The sequence below is a fragment of the Salvelinus fontinalis genome, chromosome 13 (assembly GCF_029448725.1).
Source record: "Salvelinus fontinalis isolate EN_2023a chromosome 13, ASM2944872v1, whole genome shotgun sequence".
Lineage (NCBI taxonomy): Eukaryota > Metazoa > Chordata > Actinopteri > Salmoniformes > Salmonidae > Salvelinus > Salvelinus fontinalis.
In genome coordinates, this window is record NC_074677.1 from 13,188,783 (window position 1) to 13,210,297 (window position 21,515).

The 21,515-nt window shown below is 42.3% G+C and overlaps 1 protein-coding gene and 1 long non-coding RNA gene across 3 annotated transcripts; one reads left to right on the plus strand and one right to left on the minus strand.

Annotated features, from left to right (window-relative positions):
• Positions 1 to 137: 137 nt before the first annotated feature.
• Positions 138 to 3,716, minus strand: LOC129868118 (uncharacterized). Its single transcript, XR_008761723.1, has 2 exons — positions 3,601 to 3,716; positions 138 to 942 (listed from the first exon to the last, which is right to left on the minus strand). It is a non-coding gene; the product is annotated as an uncharacterized LOC129868118 (long non-coding RNA).
• ccdc15 (coiled-coil domain containing 15) lies at positions 3,103 to 21,407 on the plus strand. 2 transcript variants are annotated; one of them, XM_055941766.1, is made up of 10 exons: positions 3,103 to 3,541; positions 3,630 to 3,779; positions 5,691 to 5,879; positions 9,608 to 9,724; positions 10,368 to 10,517; positions 10,889 to 11,008; positions 12,546 to 12,649; positions 14,536 to 14,730; positions 15,207 to 15,355; positions 18,838 to 21,407. In XM_055941766.1, exons 1-10 carry the CDS (start codon positions 3,359 to 3,361, stop codon positions 18,999 to 19,001), a joined length of 1,521 nt encoding a protein of 506 aa, XP_055797741.1. In that variant the 5' UTR covers positions 3,103 to 3,358; the 3' UTR covers positions 19,002 to 21,407. The 2 variants fall into 2 exon arrangements, with proteins under 2 accessions (XP_055797741.1, XP_055797742.1); XM_055941767.1 differs by lacking the exon at positions 10,368 to 10,517.
• Positions 21,408 to 21,515: the final 108 nt, after the last annotated feature.

The window sequence follows — 21,515 nt, forward strand, 5'->3', positions numbered from 1 at the left end:
TGGTACATTTTGTATTGTGTGGATGTTTGTAATTTAACTAATCATTTTCTTTGTTATTGGGTCTCATAGCTGAATAATCATTCAATGTTTTTCCGTGGTATAGATTCATAGAATTATTAAGAAAATCAAAGGATACATTGTACAAATCAGTAGGGATGTTTATTAAGGGCGTGATGAGGAGGAAATATTGGTTGTCATTTATACATTTGTTTCACTCAAAGTTAAACTTTAGTGAATGTTTCAAACACTTTATCCTCAATATTGTCATTTTGCACCTTCAGGTGAGCATGTATTTTTGCCATTTATCTATGCAGAAATGAATTGGAAAAATAAGTTAGTGTAGCAATGGCAATCTGTGAAACTCACTCCTTAGCCTGAAGTGCCTCCACTTGCGCTGCTGAATAGCTACTTTTTCAGTGGTGCGTCTATATAAGACCCTTCGAGATGGCGGTTACGTGTGATAGCGAGTAAGAGGTCCTGGGTTCGAGCCTCGGTATGAGTGAATCAGGAGGAAGCTGTACCCGCTAACCAAGCAGCGTGATGTCTTTTACAATGGTGCCGTGTTCCGGATCATCAGTTGGGCTCAGCTCAATGATGGGGTCGCTGTGGAGTGGGTTTGGGGGGTGAATGTAGGAGATGGCGATGTGTGATACTCACTCCTCAGCCTGAAATGTCTCTACTTGTGCTGCCGAATAGCTAGCTTTTAGGTGGCGCAACAGGGTAAGATGCTTCTGGAAGGTGGTGGGGTGTTAGCAAGGCAGAGGTCCTGGGTTCCAGCCTTGGTATGAGCCGAATCAGGAGGAAACGGACCTCGCTAAGCAAGCAATGTGACTTCCTTAGCATTAGCTTATGTGGGACTTCTTCAGACAGTGGTAGGCTGCACCCATCGTTATCGACATCAATGCAATCTCTTCATCTCTCTCCACAGAGAATGTTTGTCCCCTGCAATAAAACAGAGGGGACATACTTTCAACAAAGTACAGTACAGGCTTTATGTAATTTGTTCCTTTTTGTAAAATGCTCCTCATTCTGTTCTCACACACACACAGATAATTTGTTTGCTGATTCACAGTCATAGGACAATAGTATGCCTGTTCAGTGACCACTACAGCTGTGTAGTTGAGGCATGGAGAAGAAAGAAAGTGGTTATACTGCCTATCCCAATATATACACTACCGTTCAAAAGTTTGGGGTCACTTAGAAATGTCCTTGTTTTTGAAAGAAAAGCAAATTGTTTTGTCCATTAAAATAACATCAAATTGATCACAAATACATTGTAGACATTGTTAATGTTGTAAATGACTATTGTAGCTGGAAACTGCTGATTTTTAATGGAATATCTACATAAATGTACAGAGGCCCATTATCAGCAACCATCTCCCGTGTGTTCCAGCTAATCCTTGTCTGTGTTCTTTTGCCCATCTTATTATTTTATTTTTATTGGTCAGTTTGAGATATGGCTTTTTCTTTGCAACTCTGCCTAGAAGGCCAGCATCCCGGAGTCGCCTCTTCACTGTTGACGTTGAGACTGGTGTTTTCCGGGTACTATTTAATGAAGCTGCCAGTTGAGGACTTGTGACTTGCATCTATTTCTCAAACTAGACACTCTAATGTACTTGTCCTCTTGCTCAGTTGTGCACTGGGGCCTCCCACTCTTTCTATTCTGGTTAGAGACAGTTTGCGCTGTACTTTGAAGGAAGTAGTACACAGCGTTGTACAAGATCTTCAGTTTCTTGGCAATTTCTCGCATGGAATAGCCTTAATTTCTCAGAACAAGAATAGACTGACAAGTTTCAGAAGAAAGTTCTTTATTTCTGGCCATTTTGAGCCTGTAATTGAACCCACAAACGCTGATGCACGATACTCAACTCGTCTAAAGAAGGCCAGTTTTATTGCTTCTTTAATCAGAACAACAGTTTTCAGCTGTGCTAACATAATTGCAAAAGTGTTTTCTAATGATCAATTAGCCTTTAAAAACGATAAACTTGGATTAGCTAACACAGCATGCCATTGGAACACAGGAGTGATTGTTGCAGATAACGGGACTCTGTACACCTATGAAGATATTCCATAAAAAATGTGCAGTTTCCAGCTACAATAGTCATTTACAACATTAACAATGTCTACACTGTATTTCTGATCAATTTGATGTTATTTTAATTGACAAAAAATGTATAAGTTGGAGAGTAAAGACATTACAAAATTTGTCCTCAGAACGGAGAAAGATTATTACATGCCTGGATAACAATTACGTGTTGTTACTATGTTTTCTCACGAGAAAACTATGTCACTGTGTACTTGGACTTTTCAGTGGGCCTAAATCAAACGGCCTATTTCCATTTATCTGCAAACGTATTCCAAACCAATCCAGCTTGATTCAGCTCCAGGAGAAGAGTTTGACATGAGGTTTATGTAATGTATTAGTAACTGACCAGTGCAGAGAGTAACACAGCTGAAGAGGGGGACTGTAGCGCAGAGCAGACCGTCTATGGTCACGACAGGTACACCAAAAGCTGGGCCTTGGGTACTGGCACATGCACTGCTTACATTTCCGCTCTTTCGGGAAAAGTGTCTTCACACACATAGGCAGCTGAGAAAAGTGTCTTCACACACATAGGCAGCTGCGACAGCAGGTGAGAAGGTGGACTCGAGCCGTGGACCCAGCAGTGCAAACGAGCACCAGGACAGCGATGTGTTTATAGTGTGTGTGTGTGTGTGTGTGCAAGCTTCGTTAATGGTTTATAACCTAAACAAAAGCCTGGCCTTTAGTCGTAACGGCAGTATGCTGTCCACCACTTTTTTGCTGCTTTATTACTATGTATCAAATAATTGTCCCTCTTTTAATCGTGGAGGGCAGGGAATAGACAGGGAGAGGTTGAATACATCTGTTCATTCTAACTGCCCAAATTCTAACAGCCTAAATATAATTTTAATCAACTCACTTTTATGCCTAGGGTGCTTCTGAGCAGAGAGGAAGTTTTGAGCAGGTTAGACTGCGCATGTTTGAGTCAAACAAATTTTGATGGACACCTGGTACGACCATTCAGATCTCAGATTCTCTAATCCAGAAGAAACCCAAATAAATGAAGTGGGCGGACCAAAAATGGTCGCACTATTATTACGTCACCAACAACAAGAAGCGTCTACTGTGGCAGTTGAGAAGCCAAACACACTTCAGTATTTAAGAAAGGTTATGTTCACAGATACTAACAAATAATTTATAGCCCTCCGGACAATTAATACTCATGTCAACGCTGTTGCACATGAAACGTATTAGGTTGGTTGAAGAAGTAGCTAGCTAACGTTAACTCAGAAGTTAACAAAAGTTGCCTGGATAGTTAGCAATCTGGCTAGCAACATGGCCCCTAATATCAATCCTAAAGTAAAGGGCACAACCAAAGTTTCAATTAGTGGGATAACAGTACATGCTCAAAGCAAACATTGTCATCGAAATAATGTATTGGCCGAGAGGAATCAGGCAGTTGCACCTGTGGGCGCCTGGGTGGAGAGTGGACAAGACTGCCAGGATGAGCATCCAAATGTAAGTGTAGCCGTACATCAGTTATTCTACTTGAACAGGTAGCTAGTTAGCATATTTACCTGTTGACTTATTCTTTCGTATGAGCCAGGTTCGTGCCATGCTAACGGAGGAGCTACAGATGGAGATTCAACGGGAGAAAGAGGAGAGTCTTCGCCGGTTTCAGGAAGAAGTACGCCGCCGCGTGGCACAACATGCTCAAATCCGCAAGAGGTGGCAGCTTAAGAAGTCATGCGAGATGGTGACTAGGCTATATAATGTGGATAATTAACATATTGTATTACAATTGCTGTTCATGATGGAAGACAGTTAGTAGGCCAACATAATTAAAAAACAACAAAGTATTACAAATGGCAAGAATACAGTTAGTGGGGAGAACAAGTATTTGAGACATTGACGATTTTGCAGGGTTTCCTACTTACAAAGCATGTAGAGGTCTGTCATTTTTATCATAGGTACACTTCAATTGTGAGAGACGGAATCTAAAACAAAAATCCAGAAAATCACATTGTATGATTTTGAAGTAATTAATTAGAATTTTATTGCATGGCATAAGTATTTGATCACCTACCAACCAGTAAGCATTCCGGCTCTCACAGACCTGTTAGTTTTTTTTTAAGAAGCCCTCCTGTTCTCCACTCATTACCTGTATTAACTGCACCTGTTTGAACTCGTTACCTGTATAAAAGACACCTGTCCACACACTCAATCAAACAGACTCCAACCTCTCCACAATGGCCAAGACCAGAGAGCTGTGTAAGGACATCAGGGATAAAATTGTAGACCTGCACAAGGCTGGGATGGGCTACAGGACAATAGGCAAGCAGCTTGGTGAAAAGGCAACAACTGTTGGTGCAATTATTCGAAAATGGAAGAATTTCAAGATGACGGTCAATCACCCTCGTTCTGGGGCTCCATGCAAGATCTCACCTTGTGGGGCATCAATGATCATGAGGAAGGTGAGGGATCAGCCCAGAACTACACGGCAGGACCTGATCAATGACCTGAAGAGAGCTGGGACCACAGTCTCAAAGAAAACCATTAGTAACACACTACGCCGTCATGGATTAAAGTCCTGCAGCGCACGCAAGGTCCCCCTGCTCAAGCCAGCGCATGTCCAGGCCCGTCTGAAGTTTGCCAATGACCATCTGGATGATCCAGAGGAGGAATGGGAGAAGGTCATGTGGTCTGATGAGACAAAAATAGAGCTTTTTGGTCTAAACTCCACTCGCTGTGTTTGGAGGAAGAAGGATGAGTACAACCCCAAGAACACCATCCCGACCGTGAAGCATGGAGGTGGAAACATCATTCTTTGGGGATGCTTTTCTGCAAAGGGGACAGGGCGAATGCACCGTATTGAGGGGAGGATGGATGGTACCATGTATCGCGAGATCTTGGCCAAAAACCTCCTTCCCTCAGTAAGAACATTGAAGATGGGTCGTGTCCTGGTCTTCCATCATGACAACGACCCGAAACACACAGCCAGGGCAACTAAGGAGTGGCTCCGTAAGAAGCATCTCAAGGTCCTGGAGCGGCCTAGCCAGTCTCCAGACCTGAACCCAATAGAAAATCTTTGGAGGGAGCTGAAAGTCCGTATTGCCCAGCGACAGCCCCGAAACCTGAAGGTCTGTATGGAGGAGTGGGCCAAAATCCCTGCTGCAGTGTGTGCAAAGCTGGTCAAGAACTACAGGAAACGTATAATCTCTGTAATTGCAAACAAAGGTTTCTGTACCAAATTTAATGTTCTGCTTTTCTGATGTATCAAATACTTATGTCATGCAATAAAATGCAAATTAATTACTTAAAAATCATACAATGTGATTTTCTGAATTTTTGTTTTAGATTCCGTCTCTCACAGTTGAAGTGTACCTATGATAAAAATGACAGACCTCTACATGCTTTGTAAGTAGGGAAACCTGCAAAATCGGCAGTGTATCAAATACTTGTTCTCCCCACTGTATCTTGGTTTCTAAGTATTGTAGCTAGCAACTGCGCATGTAAATGACATGGACTATGGGTAAATGAACACCACCTCTATCAAGAATGTCACAGGCTAGTGACACAACCTGGGAATGCCATGCAGAGTCCTCAAACTCCTCATTTGATGACAGCATTTTACCCAGTTTAAAGCCTGCGTTATTTGTCTTTACAGGCAGAGCAGGAGGAGAGAGTGCTCCAGCAGCCCAGCGATGCAGCGCAGAGATTGACCCCCAGGAAGAATCCGTTCCCCTACTCCCCACAGAGAGAGCTAGCCATCTGCAGCCCCAACTCCCGCTGGGTTCGAGCACAGGGCCATGAGAGCAGCGACAGAGAAAACAGGACAGATCTGCAAACGCATCAGGTGGCAAAATTTATCTATGATGATCTACATTGACATGTTAGTCATTTAGAAGATGCTCTTCTCCAGAGTATCTTCTATTCCATGCATTAAATGGAAGTAAGAAAAACGACCACATATCTCAATCATTGCAAGGGAAAAAAACTTCTACCAGTAGCTTTGCAAAATCTGTGCTTGTTATAGTAAAGGAAAAGCAAGTAGTATTTGTTTAAAAAATAAATAATCTGTTATAAAAACATTGAATGAAGCCACACAAGCACTGAGTGGATATTGTTATTGATTCGCATCTACAGTGGGGAGAACAAGTAATTTGATACACTGCTGATTTTGCAAGGTTTTCCTATTTACAAAGCATGTAGAGGTCTGTAATTTTTATCATAGGTACACTTCAACTGTGAGAGACGGAATCTGAAACAAATCACATTGTATGATTTTTAAGTAATTAATTTGCATTTTATTGCATGACATAAGTATTTGATACATCAGAAAAGCAGAATTTAATATTTGGTACAGAAACCTTTGTTTGCAATTACAGAGATCATACGTTTCCTGTAGTTCTTGACCAGGTTTGCACACACTGCAGCAGGGATTTTGGCCCACTCCTCCATACAGACCTTCTCCAGATCCTTCAGGTTTCGGGGCTGTCGCTGGGCAATACGGACTTTCAGCTCCCTCCAAAGAATTTCTATTGGGTTCAGGTCTGGAGACTTGCTAGGCCACTCCAGGACCTTGAGATGCTTCTTACGGAGCCACTCCTTAGTTGCCCTGGCTGTGTGTTTCGGGTCGTTGTCATGCTGGAAGACCCAGCCACGTCCCATCTTCAATGCTCTTACTGAGGGAAGGAGGTTGTTGGCCAAGATCTCGCGATACATGGCCCCATCCATCCTCCCCTCAATACGGTGCAGTCGTCCTGTCCCCTTTGCAGAAAAGCATCCCCAAAGAATGATGTTTCCACCTCCATGCTTCACGGTCGGGATGGTGTTCTTGGGGTTGTACTCATCCTTCTTCTTCCCTCCAAACACGGCAAGTGGAGTTTAGACCAAAAGGCTCTATTTTTATCTCATAAGACCACATGACCTTCTCCCATTCCTCCTCTGGATCATCCAGATGGTCATTGGCAAACTTCAGACGGGCCTGGACATGCGCTGGCTTGAGCAGGGGGACCTTGCGTGTGCTGCAGGATTTTAATCCATGACGGCGTAGTGTGTTACTAATGGTTTTCTTTGAGACTGTGGTCCCAGCTCTCTTCAGGTCATTGACCAGGTCCTGCCGTGTAGTTCTGGGCTGATCCCTCACCTTCCTCATGATCATTGATGCCCCACGAGGTGAGATCTTGCATGGAGCCCCAGACCGAGGGTGATTGACCGTCATCTTGAACTTCTTCCATTTTCGAATAATTTCACCAACAGTTGTTGCCTTCTCACCAAGCTGCTTGCCTATTGTCCTGTAGCCCATCCCAGCCTTGTGCAGGTCTACAATTTTATCCCTGATGTCCTTACACAGCTCTCTGGTCTTGGCCATTGTGGAGAGGTTGGAGTCTGTTTTGATTGAGTGTGTGGACAGGTGTCTTTTATAGAGGTAACGAGTTCAAACAGGTGCAGTTAATACATGTAATGAGTGGAGAACAGGAGGGCTTCTTACCTTCTTATGGCTGCAGGGGCAGTATTGAGTAGCTTGGATTAAAGGTGCACAGAGGTGCCCATAGTAAACTGCCTGCTCCTCAGTCCCAGTTGCTAATATATGCATATTATTATTCATATTGGATAGAAAATACTCTGAAGTTTCTAAAACTGTTTGAATTATGTCTGTGAGTATAACAGAACTCATATGGCAGGCAAAAACCTGAGAGTTCCACTTCCTGCTTGGATTTCTTCTGTGGCAGATTTTCAACCAAGCTCTCATTGAATTTGCAGCGAGATATTGATGAGTTCACTTCCTACAGCTTCCACTAGATGTCAGCAGTCAAAGAACTTTGTCTGATGAGTCTAATGTGAAGGGGGGCCGAAGGAGACAGGAATTAGTCACCACTGCCACGAGCTGACCATGCTTTCACCATGCGCGTTCACATGAGGAGGACCTCCGTTCCACCTCTCATCTGAAGTCAATCTAATTCTCGGGTTGGAACGTTATTCAAGATGTATGTTAACAACATTCTAAAGATTGATTCAGTACATTGTTTGACATGTTTCTACTGACTGTTACGGAACTTTTGTACATTTCGTCACTTTATAGTGGACGCGCTTTGACTTTGGAATTGTTTACCAAACACGCTAACCAAGTAGATAATTGGACATAAATAACGGACATTATCGAACAAATCAAGCATTTATTGTGGACCTGGGATTACTAGGACTGCATTCTGATGAAGTTCATCAAAGATAAGGAAACATTTATCATGCATTTTCTGGTTTCTGTTGACTCCAACATGGCGGCTAATTTTATTATATTTCTGAGCGCCGTCTCAGATTATTGCATGGGTTGCTTTTTCCGTTATTTTTTTTTTAAATCTGACACAGCGGTTGCATTAAGGAGAGGTATATCTATAATTCCATGTGTATAACTTGTATTATCATCTACATTTATGATGAGTATTTCTGTTGAAACGATGTGGCTATGCAAAATCACTTGATGTTTTTGGAACAATTGAATGTAACGCGCCAATGTAAACTCAGATTTCTTTATATAAATATGAACTTCATCAAACAAAACATGCATGTATTGTGTAACATGAAGTCCTATGAGTGTCATCTGATGAAGATAATCAAAGGTTAGTGATTCATTTTATCTCTTTCTGCTTTTTGTGACTGCTATATTTCGCTGGAAAAATGGCTGTGCTAATTGTGGTTTGGTGGTGACCTAACATAATCGTTTGTAGTGCTTTCGCTGAAAAGCATATTTGAAATCGGACACTTTGGTGGGATTAACAACAAGATTACCTTTAAAATTATATAAGACACATGTATGTTTGAGGAATTTTAATTATGAGATTTCTGTTTGAATTTGGCGCCCTGCACTTTCACTGGCTGTTGTCATATCGATCCCGGTAGCGGGATGCAGCCATAAGAAGTTAAAGAAAAACTAACAGGTCTGTGAGAGCCGGAATTCTTACTGGTTGGTAGGTGATCAAATACTTATGTCATGCAATAAAATACTAATTAATTACTTAAAAATCATACAATGTGATTTTCTGGATTTTTGTTTTAGATTCTGTCTCTCACAGTTGAAGTGTACCTATGATAAAAATTACAGACCTCTACATGCTTTGTAAGTAGGAAAACCTGCAAAATCGGCAGTGTATCAAATACTTGTTCTCCCCACTGTATATCTAACGTGTGTCTATGGCTGCGTTTACACCGGCCTTTTGACCAATCAGATCAGATCTTTTGGGCAAAAGATTAGAATTGGGAAGCCTGTGTAAACGCAACCTAAGTCCATCATTGATCTTTGCAACAAATGCTGAATTTACACAGGCATCACAATTCTGATCTTTTTGCCACTAATTGGTCTTTTGACCAATTAGATCCTTTGCCTATAATTGGGCAAAAGATCAGAATTGGGGTGCCTGTGTAAACCTAGGCTACCTACCTGTTTATCCTCAATAATGCCAAAGGATTATTTACACCGATGTTGAAGCCATTCTGCTCATATTAAGTCAGTGACATTGCCATTACTTCTGTCATTAGCGCTATAGATAAAATAGGTAATCATATGGGTTGGTTCTGGTATTTCAGCTCAGCAAAGTCATGAGGCAGGTCAGACACAGACTGGCAGCCTGTCAGACGATCTGTGACGGAGAAGTGATGTCAGAGCTCCCTGGGGGAATATGGAAGGTGTCTCCTACCAGAGATGTGAGTTTGTTTATGCTGACCCTTTCTAACAGGCCAAAGTAAATTTTTTCAAAAATGTCAGACAACCATAGAATTAGAATTAATTTATTCTACCTCCTATGATTTGGCCAGCAGCATACTACCCTGCATCCCACTGCTGGCTTGCCTCTGAAGCTAAGCTGGGTTTGTCCTGGTTTGTCCCTGGATGGGAGACCAGATGCTGGTCTCTTTCCATCTAAAAAAAATAATATATATATATATCCCAATGCCCCAGGGCAGTGATTGGGGACTTTGCCCTCTGTGGTCACTGAAGATCCCATGGCACTTATTGTAAGGGTGTTAACCCCGGTGTCCTGGCTAAATTCCCAATCTGGCTCCATACTGTACCATCATGGCTACCTAATCATCCCCAGCTTCCAATTGGCTCATTCATCCCCTCTCCCCTGTAACTATTCCCCAAGTCTTTGCTGCAAATGAGAATGTGTTCTCAGTCAACTTACCTGGTTAAATAAGGGTTAAATAAATAAAATAAAAATTAATTTTCATTCTGTTTCTTTGGCTATAGCTTTATCATTTGGAAATCTCAATTGCAGGAATACTGTCCTTTCTGTCAAATTTCAACATTTTAGTACAAGGAATTATTGTGCTTTCTAACTCAAAACAGAAACATGTATATCGGGTGACAAGAGAAGAAGAGGATCATGAAAAGGAGGAGGAAGATATTCCTTTGATTGGGCAACATGACTCCCCTCTTCAGAACTTTTATCCTCACGAGGGTTACAGGAGCAAGACTGTCACCTTTGACAACAATCCGGTCTGTTACCACAAGTGTTCTCTTTTTGACATTTCTCCAATTTCCAAACGCTCCCATTTCCCCAAACCCCACACAGTCAATAGTCCTGTGACTCACATGCTTATCCTAACATTCCTTTAGTCAGGCTCTAGCAAATTGTTTGTTTATCAATCTATATAGTTACCTTTCTAGCTCCAACTAAACTACCCTAAAGGTTTAATCTTACATAATGCACAACAAGAGGTGCTCAACTCTTACTAAGTTCTGTAAATTATTCTTTGGGTGCTTTTGTCCAGGAGTCACCTGACTTTTATGAAAAAGACTGCTTTAAGGCCAAAACACATCTATTGTGACAGCTAATAATCAATCTTTCATACCTGTGTTTGTTGCAGGTCTGTCAGAGGATCTTTAGTGAGCCTTATCCTGCAGGTCATAGTAATGAGTTTAGTACTGACCATAGAGCTGCTCAAGTGCTGTGGCCCCAAGAAGACCAGGAGGAACTGAAGAGACAGGTGATTAAGGCCAGTTAGAACTACATTATAGGGTTTTAGTGTTTATGAATATAAGCCCTGGCCCTTCTTAGATGGCTATTAAATAACCCTTATCACTGACCATATTTACACACAGCCCTCCACCAAATCCCCCCTTTAGAGATCAACTAACACTGTATGACACATAATGATTCATGCAGCACGGTGGCCCAGTGTATTTTCAGCCCAAAAAGTGCCACATATTTTCAAGACACACTTTCGGCTAGTTAGCATTTAGTGAAATACACTACAGGCCCAACAGTATGTGGACACCGCTTCAAATTAATGGATTCGGCTATTTCAGCCACACCCCGTTGCTGACAGGTGTATAAAATCGAGCACACAGTCATGCAATCTCCATAGACAAACATTGGCTGTTGTTTGGATGCCACCTTTCCAACACGTCAGCCCTGCTAAAGCTGCCCGGTCAACTGTAAGTGCTGTTATTGTGAGCTGGAAACGTCTTGGAGCATCAACGGCTCAGCCACGAAATGGTAGGCCACACAAGCTTACAGAACCGCAGAGTGCTGAAGCACGTAGCACGTAAACATGGTCTGTCCTCGGTTGAAACACCCACTACCGAGTTCCAAACTAACCCTGGAAGCAATGTCAGCACAATAACTGTTCGTTGGGAGCTTCATGAAATGGGTTTCCATTGCTGAGCAGCCGCACTCAAGCCTAAGATCACCATGCACAATGCCAAGCGTCAGCTGGAGTGGTTTAAAGCTCTCCGCCATTGGACACTGGAGCAGTGGAAACGCGTTCTTTGGGGTGATGAATCGAATCACGCTTCACCATCTGGCAGTCCGACGGACGAATCTGGGTTTGGTGGATGCCATGAGAACGCTACCTGCCGAATGCATAGTGCCAACTGTAAAGTTTGGTGGGGGAGGAATATTGGTCTGGGGTTGTTTTTCATAGTTCGGGCTTGGCCCCTTTAGTTCCAGAGAAGGGGTATCTTAACGCTACAGCACACAATGACATTCTAGACGATTCTGTGCTTCCAACTTTGGGGCAACAGTTTGGGGAAGGCCCTTTCCTGTTTCAGCATGACAATGCCCCCGTGCACAAAGCGAGATCCATACAGAAATGGTTTGTCGAGATCGGTGTAGAAGAACTTGACTGGCCTGCACAGAGCCCTGACCTTTGGGATGATTTGGAACGCAGACTGCAAGTCAGACCTATTTACCCATCATCAGTGCCCGACCTCACTAATGCTCTTGTGACTGAATGGAAGCAGGTCCCCGCAGCAATATTCCAACATCTAGTGGAAAGCATTCCCAGAAGAGTGGAGGCTGTTATGGCAGCAAAGGTGGGACCAGCTCCATATGATTTTAGAATGAGATGTTCGACGAGCATACTTTTGGTCATGCGTGAATTTTCTTTAAACTTTGGTCTCTGCTTCAATTGCATTAATGTGCTGGAACATTATTTTTCTCCATATGCACATTTTATAGAAAATATACCCCTTGACACCATAAAACAACTTTACCTTAACTGTAACAATGTTTGTTTGTAGGGTCAGTCTCAGTTTCTGATGTACCGACGCCTATTCATGGACATTGAGAGAGAACAAGTCAAGGAGCATCAGAGACATAGAAAGCACCTGAGGAGAATCGGAAGGTGACTCGGCACAACCACAATAAACTAATTTAGTTCCTCTGGTTATACTGGTTTTCAAAAAATGTCACTATTAGTAAACTGTGCTGTCACATTTGCATTTATATCAGGGTTGGTGTACATCTCATTTCAATGCAGTCAATTGAGATATTAAACTGAAATTCTAAATTTCCCTAGTTTTTCTCGTTTGAATTTCAGTGTACTTGTTGAATTGACTAATTTAAATGGAATGTAACCCAACCCTGATTCATACTGTACCAGTCAAAAGTTTGGACACACATACTCATTCAAGGATTTTTCTTAATTTTTTACTATTTTCTACATTGTAGAATAATAATGAAGACCTCAAAACTATGAAATAACACATATGGAGTCATGTAGTAACCAAAAAAGTGTTAAACAAATCAAATATATTTTATATTCTTCAAAGTTGCCACCCTTTGCCTTGATAACATCTTTGCACATGCTTGGCATCTCTCAACCAGCTTCACCTGGAATGCTTTTCCAACAGTCTTCATGAGCACCTTTTGGCTGCTTTTCCTTCACTCTGCGACCCAAATCATCCCAAACTATCTCAATTGGGTTGTGGTCAGGTGATTGTGGAGGCCAGGCCATCTGATGCAGCACTCCATCACTCTCCTCCTTGGTCAAATAGCCCTTACACAGCCTGGAGGTGTGTTGGGTCATTGTCCTGTTGAAAAACAAATGATAGTCCCACTAAGCGCAAACCAGATGGCATGGCATATTGCTGCAAAATGCTGTGGTAGCCATGATGGTTAAGTGTGGCTTGAATTCTAAATAAATCACTGACAGTGTCACCAGCAAATTACACCCACACATCACACCTCCTCCTCCGTGCTTCACAGTGGAAACCACACATGCGGAGATTATCCGTTCACCTACTCTGTGTCTCACAAAGACACGGCGGTTGTAACCAAAAATCGCAGATTTGGACTCATCAGACCAAAGGACAGATTTCCACCGGTCTAATGTCCATTGCTCGTGTTTCTTGGCCCAAGCAAGTCTCTTCTTATTGGTGTCCTTTAGTAGTGGTTTCTTTGCCGCAATTCAACCATGAAGGCCTGATTCATGCAATCTCCTCTGAACAGTTGATGTTGAGATGTGTTTGTTACGTGAACTCTGAGGCATTTATTTGGGCTGCATTTTCTAAGGCTTGTAACTAATGAACTTGTCCTCTGCAGCAGCGGTAACTCTGGGTCTTCCTTTCCTGTGGCGGTCCTCATGAGAGCCAGTTTCATCGTAGTGCTTGATGGTTTTTGTGAATGCACTTGAAGAAACTTTCAAAGTTCTTGAAATTGTCCACATTGACTGACCTTCATGTCTTAAAGTAATGATGGGCTGTCATTTCTCTTTGCTTATTTGAGCTGTTCTTGCCATAATATGGACTTGGTCTTTTGTATACCAACCCTACCTTGTCACAACATAATTGATTGGTTCAAACGTATTAACTTTCAACAATGCACACCTCTTAATTTAAATGCATTCCAGGTGACTACCTCAATGAAGCTGGTTGAGAGAATGCCAAGAGTGTGCAAAGCTCTCAAGACAAAGGGTGGCTACTTTGAAGAATCTCAAATATAAAATATATTTTGATTTTTTTCCCTACATGATTCCATATGTGTTATTTCATAGTTTTGATGTCTTCACTATTATTCTACAATGTAGAAAATAGTACAAATAAATAAACTCTTGAATGAGGAGGCGTGTCCAAATTTTTGACTGGTACCTTATAAACATTCATACTCCTTCAACATGGTCTCTTCAATATAATGGATAAAATGTGTTGTTAACAATGCAGACAGTGGCATTACATCCCATTGCGAAATAAGAACACATTTTAATGTAGTTTTGTCTGAATTTCCTTTTAGGATAAAAGCAGAAAAGGAGCAGAAGAGGTTGGAAGAGGAGAGGAAGCTGGAGAGATTGCGGCAGCTTGAGGAGGATAGACTGGATATGGCTGAGAGGGAATTTCTGATTCTGGAGCGACTGAGGCTTGAGGAAGAGGAGAGGGCAGAGGTGTTAGAGAAGAAAGAGAGAGCAAAGAAAGATAAAGAAGCCACAAGGTAACTTTTTATTAATCAATACAATCTGAAATTAAATGGACTACATACAGCCCAGAAGGTTTTTGATAATTGTACAGTATCTGACATAGAATGAAGGGTCAATCTTCTGCCAATATATATAATTGTTTTGTCCTTGAGCAACACATCATGTGCACTACTCCTCCAAAAGTCACATTGGGAAATATGAAAGACCTTATTCTTTCTAGAAAATACCAGTGTAAAAAAGGAAATTCTGATGTTTGCTCGTGATAATCATGGCAACCAATTTTTTTTATACTTCAGATAACACATCTACATTCTATCCTACTCCTGACCCCACTCCTAGACTAGAAAGCATGCTGAATGATTAATCTCCTTTGATAGTACTTTTTAGTCCTGGAATAATCTTGGTCCAGGAAACTGGCCCTAAATATGTTTGTGCTGGTCAACTAGAGAATAAGGCCCTGTGTCCCAGCCTGTTTTGTGTCTTGTGGTAGGTACATCGAGGCTCTGAGAGCTCAGATGAAGGAGAGGATAGTTCTGGAGAATACAGAGCTCCCTCCTCTCTGTTGCTGCGGAGACAGTTTCTGGGACTCCCATCCTGACACCTGCGCAAACAACTGTGTCTTCTACAACAACCCTAAAGGTACAAATGGTACCAAATGTCTCAACCATAAGCCAATAGGCTACCTCCAAAAGAACAGTATGGTAATTATTTGACCTGCTGCAAGCCAAGATAGGTGACTTGCACCCTTGATGTATGTTTACAATATAGAGGATGTATCATTTCCCATATAATATTTGCATCAATTATTCAGTGGTTCCTAACACCAATGTTAGGAATGTTCATGTGTTGTTTGTTTTCTGGTAGTAACATGCCTCGAGGAGTAATTAACGCAACTATGTCAAGGTCCCTCAACATGAACCTACTGACGTTTATCAGTTACCCAATATACACTGCTCAAAAAAATAAAGGGTACACTAAAATAACACATCCTAGATCTGAATTAATGAAATATTCTTATTAAATACTTTTTTCTTTACATAGTTGAATGTGCTGACAACAAAATCACACAAATGATCAATGTAAATCAAATTTATCAACCCATGGAGGTCTGGATTTGGAGTCACACTCAAAATTAAAGAGGAAAACCACACTACAGGCTGATCCAACTTTGATGTAATGTCCTTAAAACAAGTCAAAATGAGGCTCAGTAGTGTGTGTGGCCTCCACGTGCCTGTATGACCTCCCTACAACGCCTGGGCATGCTCCTGATGAGGTGGCGGATGGTCTCCTGAAGGATCTCCTCCCAGACCTGGACTAAAGCATCCGCCAACTCCTGGACAGTCTGTGGTGCAACGTGGCGTTGGTGGATGGAGCGAGACATGATGTCCCAGATGTGCTCAATTGGATTCAGGTCTGGGGAACGGGCGGGCCAGTCCATAGCATCAATGCCTTCCTCTTGCAGGAACTGCTGACACACTCCAGCCACATGAGGTCTAGCATTGTCTTGCATTAGGAGGAACCCAAGGCCAACCGCACCAGCATATGGTCTCACAAGGGGCCAGCAGCATACCACCCTGCATACCACTGCTGGCTTGCTTCTGAAGCTAAGCAGGGTTGGTCCTGGTCAGTCCCTGGATGGGAGACCAGATGCTGCTGGAAGTGGTGTTGGAGGGCCAGTAGGAGGCACTCTTTCCTCTGGTCTAAAAAATATCCCAATGCCCCTGGGCAGTGATTGGGGACACTGTCCTGTATAGGGTGCCGTCTTTCGGATGGGACGTTAAACGGGTGTCCTGACTCTCTGAGGTCATTAAAGATCCCATGGCACTTATCGTAAGAGTAGGGGTGTTAACCCCGGTGTCCTGGCCAAATTCCCAATCTGGCCCTCAAACCATCATGGTCACCTAATAATCCCCAGTTTACAATTGGCTCATTCATCCCCCTCCTCTCCCCTGTAACTATTCCCCAGGTCATTGCTGCAAATGAGAACGTGTTCTCAGTCAACTTACCTGGTAAAATAACGGTAAAAAAAAAAAAAAAAAAAAAGGGGTCTGAGGATCTCATCTCAGTACCTAATGGCAGTCAGGCTACCTCTGGCGAGCACATGGAGGGCTGTGCGGCCCCACAAAGAAATGCCACCCCACACCATGACTGACCCACCGCCAAACCGGTCATGCTGGAGGATGTTGCAGGCAGCAGAACGTTCTCCACGCCGTCTCCAGACTCTGCCACATGTGCTCAGTGTGAACCTGCTTTCATCTGTGAAGAGCACAGGGCGCCAGTGGCGAATTTGCCAATCTTGGTGTTCTCTGGCAAATGCCAAACGTCCTGCACGGTGTTGGGCTGTAAGCACAACCCCCACCTGTGGATGTCGGGCCCTCATACCACCCTCATGGAGTCTGTTTCTGACCGTTTGAGCAGACACATGCACATTTGTGGCCTGCTGGAGGTCATTTTGCAGGGCTCTGGCAGTGCTCCACCTGCTCCTCCTTGCACAAAGGCGGAGGTAGCGGTCCTGCTGCTGGGTTGTTGCCCTCCTACGGCCTCCTCCACGTCTCCTGATGTACTGGCCTGTCTCCTGGCAGCGCCTCCATGCTCTGGACACTACGCTGACAGACACAACAAACCTTTTTGCCACAGCTCGCATTGATGTGCCATCCTGGATGAACTGCACTACCTGAGCCACTTGTGTGGGTTGTAGACTCCGTCTCATGCTACCACTAGAGTGAAAGCACCGCCAGCATTCAAAAGTGACCAAAACATCAGCCAGGAAGCATAGGAACTGAGAAGTGGTCTGTGGTCACCACATGCAGAACCATTCCTTTATTGGGGGTGTCTTGCTAATTGCCTATAATTTCCACCTTTTGTCTATTCCATTTGCACAACAGCATGTGAAATTTATTGTCAATCAGTGTTGCTTCCTAAGTGGACAGTTTGATTTCACAGAAGTGTGATTGACTTGGAGTTACATTGTGTTGTTTAAGTGTTCCCTTTATTTTTTTGAGCAGTGTAGTTACCTCCTGTTCATTCAACATATCAAATTCCTTCCATATTTTCCCCATTTTTGATTCTTACCTATTTCGATTCTTCCCTTAGATTATTTCCTATTTTCCCTATTCTAGTCTACCTGGGTCATGTTCATTAGGGGACGCAATATAATAAAAAATGTACAAAACTTAGTAAAAAGATTGTTAATTGTCATGGTCAAGACATGTAGATTCACTGGTTGCAAAGATGGGGAGAGGTCTAGGCATAATAAAGAGATGCTCTGCTTTTTTGACCCCACACTCCAAAAAGCTAGTTCTGCAGGCTCTAGTTTTGTCTAATCTAGATTATTGTCCAGTCGTGTGGTCCAGTGCTGCAAGGAAATACCTAGTTAAGCTGCAGCTGGCCCAGAACAGAGTGGCATATTTTGCTCTTTAATTGTAATCAGAGGGCTGATATAAATACGATGCATGCCAGTCTCTTGCCTAAGAGTTGAGGAGAGACTGACTGCATCACTTCTTTTTATAAGAAACATTAATGTGTTGAAAATCCTAAATTGTTTGCATAGTCAACTTACACATAGCTCTGACACACACACTTATCCCACCAGAGATGCCACCAGGGGTCTTTTCATAGTCCCCAAATCCAGAACAAATTCAAGAAAACGCACAGTATTATATAGAGCCCTTATTGCTTGAAACTTCCTTCCATCTCATATTGCTCAAATAAACAGCAAACCTGGTTTTAAAATAGATAAAGCAACATCTTGTGGCACAATGCCTCTCCCCTATTTGACCAAGATAGTTTTTGTTGCATTGATATGTAGACTACGTGCACCTTTTTAAAAATGTATGTAGTTCTGTTCTTGAGCTGTTCTTGTCTAATGATGTTCTGTATTATGTTTCATGTTTTGTGTGGACCCCAGGAAGAGTAGCTGCTGCTTTTGCAACAGCTAATGGGGATCCTAATAAAATACCAAATAGCAAACCGAAAATGATAATTAGGGTTTCTTATTGGGCAAGTCAATTTTTCAGTCAGTTCTCCTACGTTTGTTTCCTGATGAATTTGACCCAGAGGTTCAGAATGATGTGCTATGAATGGGATGGATGTGTTAATGATTGTGTTTGTCTTTCATCCAGCCTATGTCCAGGCTCTGCGGTCTGCGCTGTTGAGCTGTGATCTGAAGGACAGGAGCCACTCCACTCACCAGCGAGCCTCGGCTCGCCGGATTGCCTCCTTGCACGCCCTTTCACCCAGGAAGGAAACCACCTCGCAAAGGAACAAAAGAAAAGAGGACATTTGAATTTCAGCCCTCTTTGTTTTTTAAAATCAATAATGACCTTTAAACGGTACCATGAAAGGACATGTCGTTTTGTCATTCTATTGATTTTGAATCATACCTTGCCGTCTCTCACTCTCGAATACTTATCAGTTGTATTTCCTTGAAACGTGATGTCGTTTATTTTGTATGGTTTTATTTTAATTATCTGTCTTTAGTTATGTCAAAGATGTACACTTGGTTTTACGCTGTGCTTAATTGCTGAAAAATTGCTGATTTTAAAACCTGACATTTTATCTTTTGAACCTCGGGATGATGTTTCAGTGGTGTTTGTTAGTCCTATAATGTATTTTGGATGCAGCAGTGGGCATAATCACTAGTAGTGTCCTAATCCTTCCTATGACAGTATATATTATTCCATTCCTGTGGAAAAGTAGGGGATGAAAATGTCAGCTGGTTTCATTTCCTATAAAATGGGGAAAGAGTGACTCTTGTCCTAGGCAACAGACCTATGATTAAAATATTTTTTTTTATATCAATGTATTATTAATGTGTTACTCATTGCATTGTTTGGGTGATTTGTTACTGTTTCCTATTACGGTAAGATTGATTTTAAATGTATTTTTTAGTGTTCACCAAAACTGAATGAATGTAAAAGGCCTTCCTATATGATAAATTCTCATGTTTATTAATGAAAAAATGAGAAGCTAAACTTGTAGGATACAGTGCATTTGAGAAGTATTCAGACCCCTTGAATTTTGTTACATTAAGGCCTTACATTTTGTTACATTACAAAGCAAAAACAGGTAGATTTGTTTTGTAATATTTTTTTTAAATGGAAATATCACATTTACATAAGTATTCAGACCCTTTACTCAGTACTTTGTTTGGCAGCGATTACAGCCTCGAGTCTTCTTGATTATGACGCGTCAAGCTTGACACACCTGTATTTGGGGAGTTTCTCCCATTCTTCTCTGCAGATCCACTCAAGCTCAGTCAGGTTGGATGGGGAGCTTTGCTGCACAGCTATTTTCAGGTGTCTCCAGAGATGTTCGATCGGGTTCAAATCCGGGTTCTGTCTGGGCCACTCAAGGACATTCAGAGACTTTTCCATAATCCACTCCTGCGTTGTCTTGGCTGTGTGCTTAGGGTCGTTGTCCTGTTTGCAGGTGAACCTTTGCCCTCGTCTGAGGTCCTGAGCGCTCTGGAGCAGGTTTTCATCAAGCATCTCTCTGTACATTGCTCCGTTCATCTTTCCTTCAACCTTGTTTCTCATAGTCTGAGAGTCCTTTAGGTGCCTTTTGGCAAACTCCAAGCGGGCTGTCGTGCCTTTTACAGAGGAGTGACTTCAGTCTGGCCACTCTACCATAAAGGCCTGATTGATGGAGTGCTGCAGAGATGGTTGCCCTTCTGGAAGGTTCTCCCATCTCCACAGAGGAACTCTGGAGCTCTGTCAGAGTGACCATCGGGTTCTTGGTCACCTCCCTGATCAAGGCCCTTCTCCCCCGATTGCTCAGTTTGGCCGGGCGGTCAGCTCTGGGAAGTCTTGGTGGTACCAAACTTCTTCCATTTAAGAATGATGGAGGCCTCTGTGTTCTTGGGGACCTTCAATGCTGCACAAATGTTTTGTACCCTTCCCCAGATCTGTACCTCGACACAATCCTGTCTCGGAGCTATAGGGACAATTTCTTTGACCGCATGGCTTGGTTTTTGCTCTGACATGCACTGTCAACTATGGGACCTTATATAGACAGGTGTGTGCCTTTCCAAATCATGTCTAATCATTTGAATTTACCACAGTTGGACTTTAAGTTGTAGAAACATCTCAAGGATGATCAATGGAAACAGGATGCACCTGAGCTCAATTTCGAGTCTCAGCAACAGGTCTGAATACTTATGTAAATAAGGCATTTCTGTTATTTTTAATACATTTGCAACATTTCAAAAACACTTTTTTCTTGGTCATAATGGGGTATTGTTTGAAGATTGGTGAGGGAACAAATATATTTAATCCATTTTAGAATGAGGCTGTAACGTAACAAAATGTGGGAAAAGTCAAGGTGTCTGAATACTTTCCAAAAACTCCAAGGCATTCTTACCAGAAGATAAAAGCGAGTCTAATATCAATGCCACAACTAAGCCAGGTAAACGAGATCACATTACCATAAACTATTGCTATTAGAGAGTGCACAGATTCTTCTGCTTTTTCACAAATTGCCTATGTGTGTAGTTCTAATTTGATGGTTAAGACAGCTAATAATGAAATGTTTTCTCAACACTTTATTTGAAATTCTGGTGTGTGTTTTTCCACTCTCACTGTAACACAGTTCATAAACTCTAATCATGAGACTCACTCATCATGACCACCCTCAAGGTGTTTGTGCATCAGTACCCTTTTCACAAACTGTAATAAATAATATTTTATTTTCACACTGTCCATTTCAGCACACTTCTGGGGAAGGGGGATATCTAGTTAGTTGTACAACTGAATGCTTTTAACCGAAAAGTGTTTTACGCATTTAATCCAACCCCTCTGAA

Excerpts from the sequence above, each read along its gene's own strand:
- ccdc15 (XM_055941766.1), top strand. The coding sequence starts at position 3,359 with ATGGCCCCTAATATCAATCCTAAAGTAAAGGGCACAACCAAAGTTTCA. Across the intron at positions 3,780-5,690 it reads TTAAGAAGTCATGCGAGATG|GCAGAGCAGGAGGAGAGAGT; the intron begins GTGACTAGGCTA and ends TTGTCTTTACAG. Across the intron at positions 12,650-14,535 it reads CACCTGAGGAGAATCGGAAG|GATAAAAGCAGAAAAGGAGC; the intron begins GTGACTCGGCAC and ends ATTTCCTTTTAG.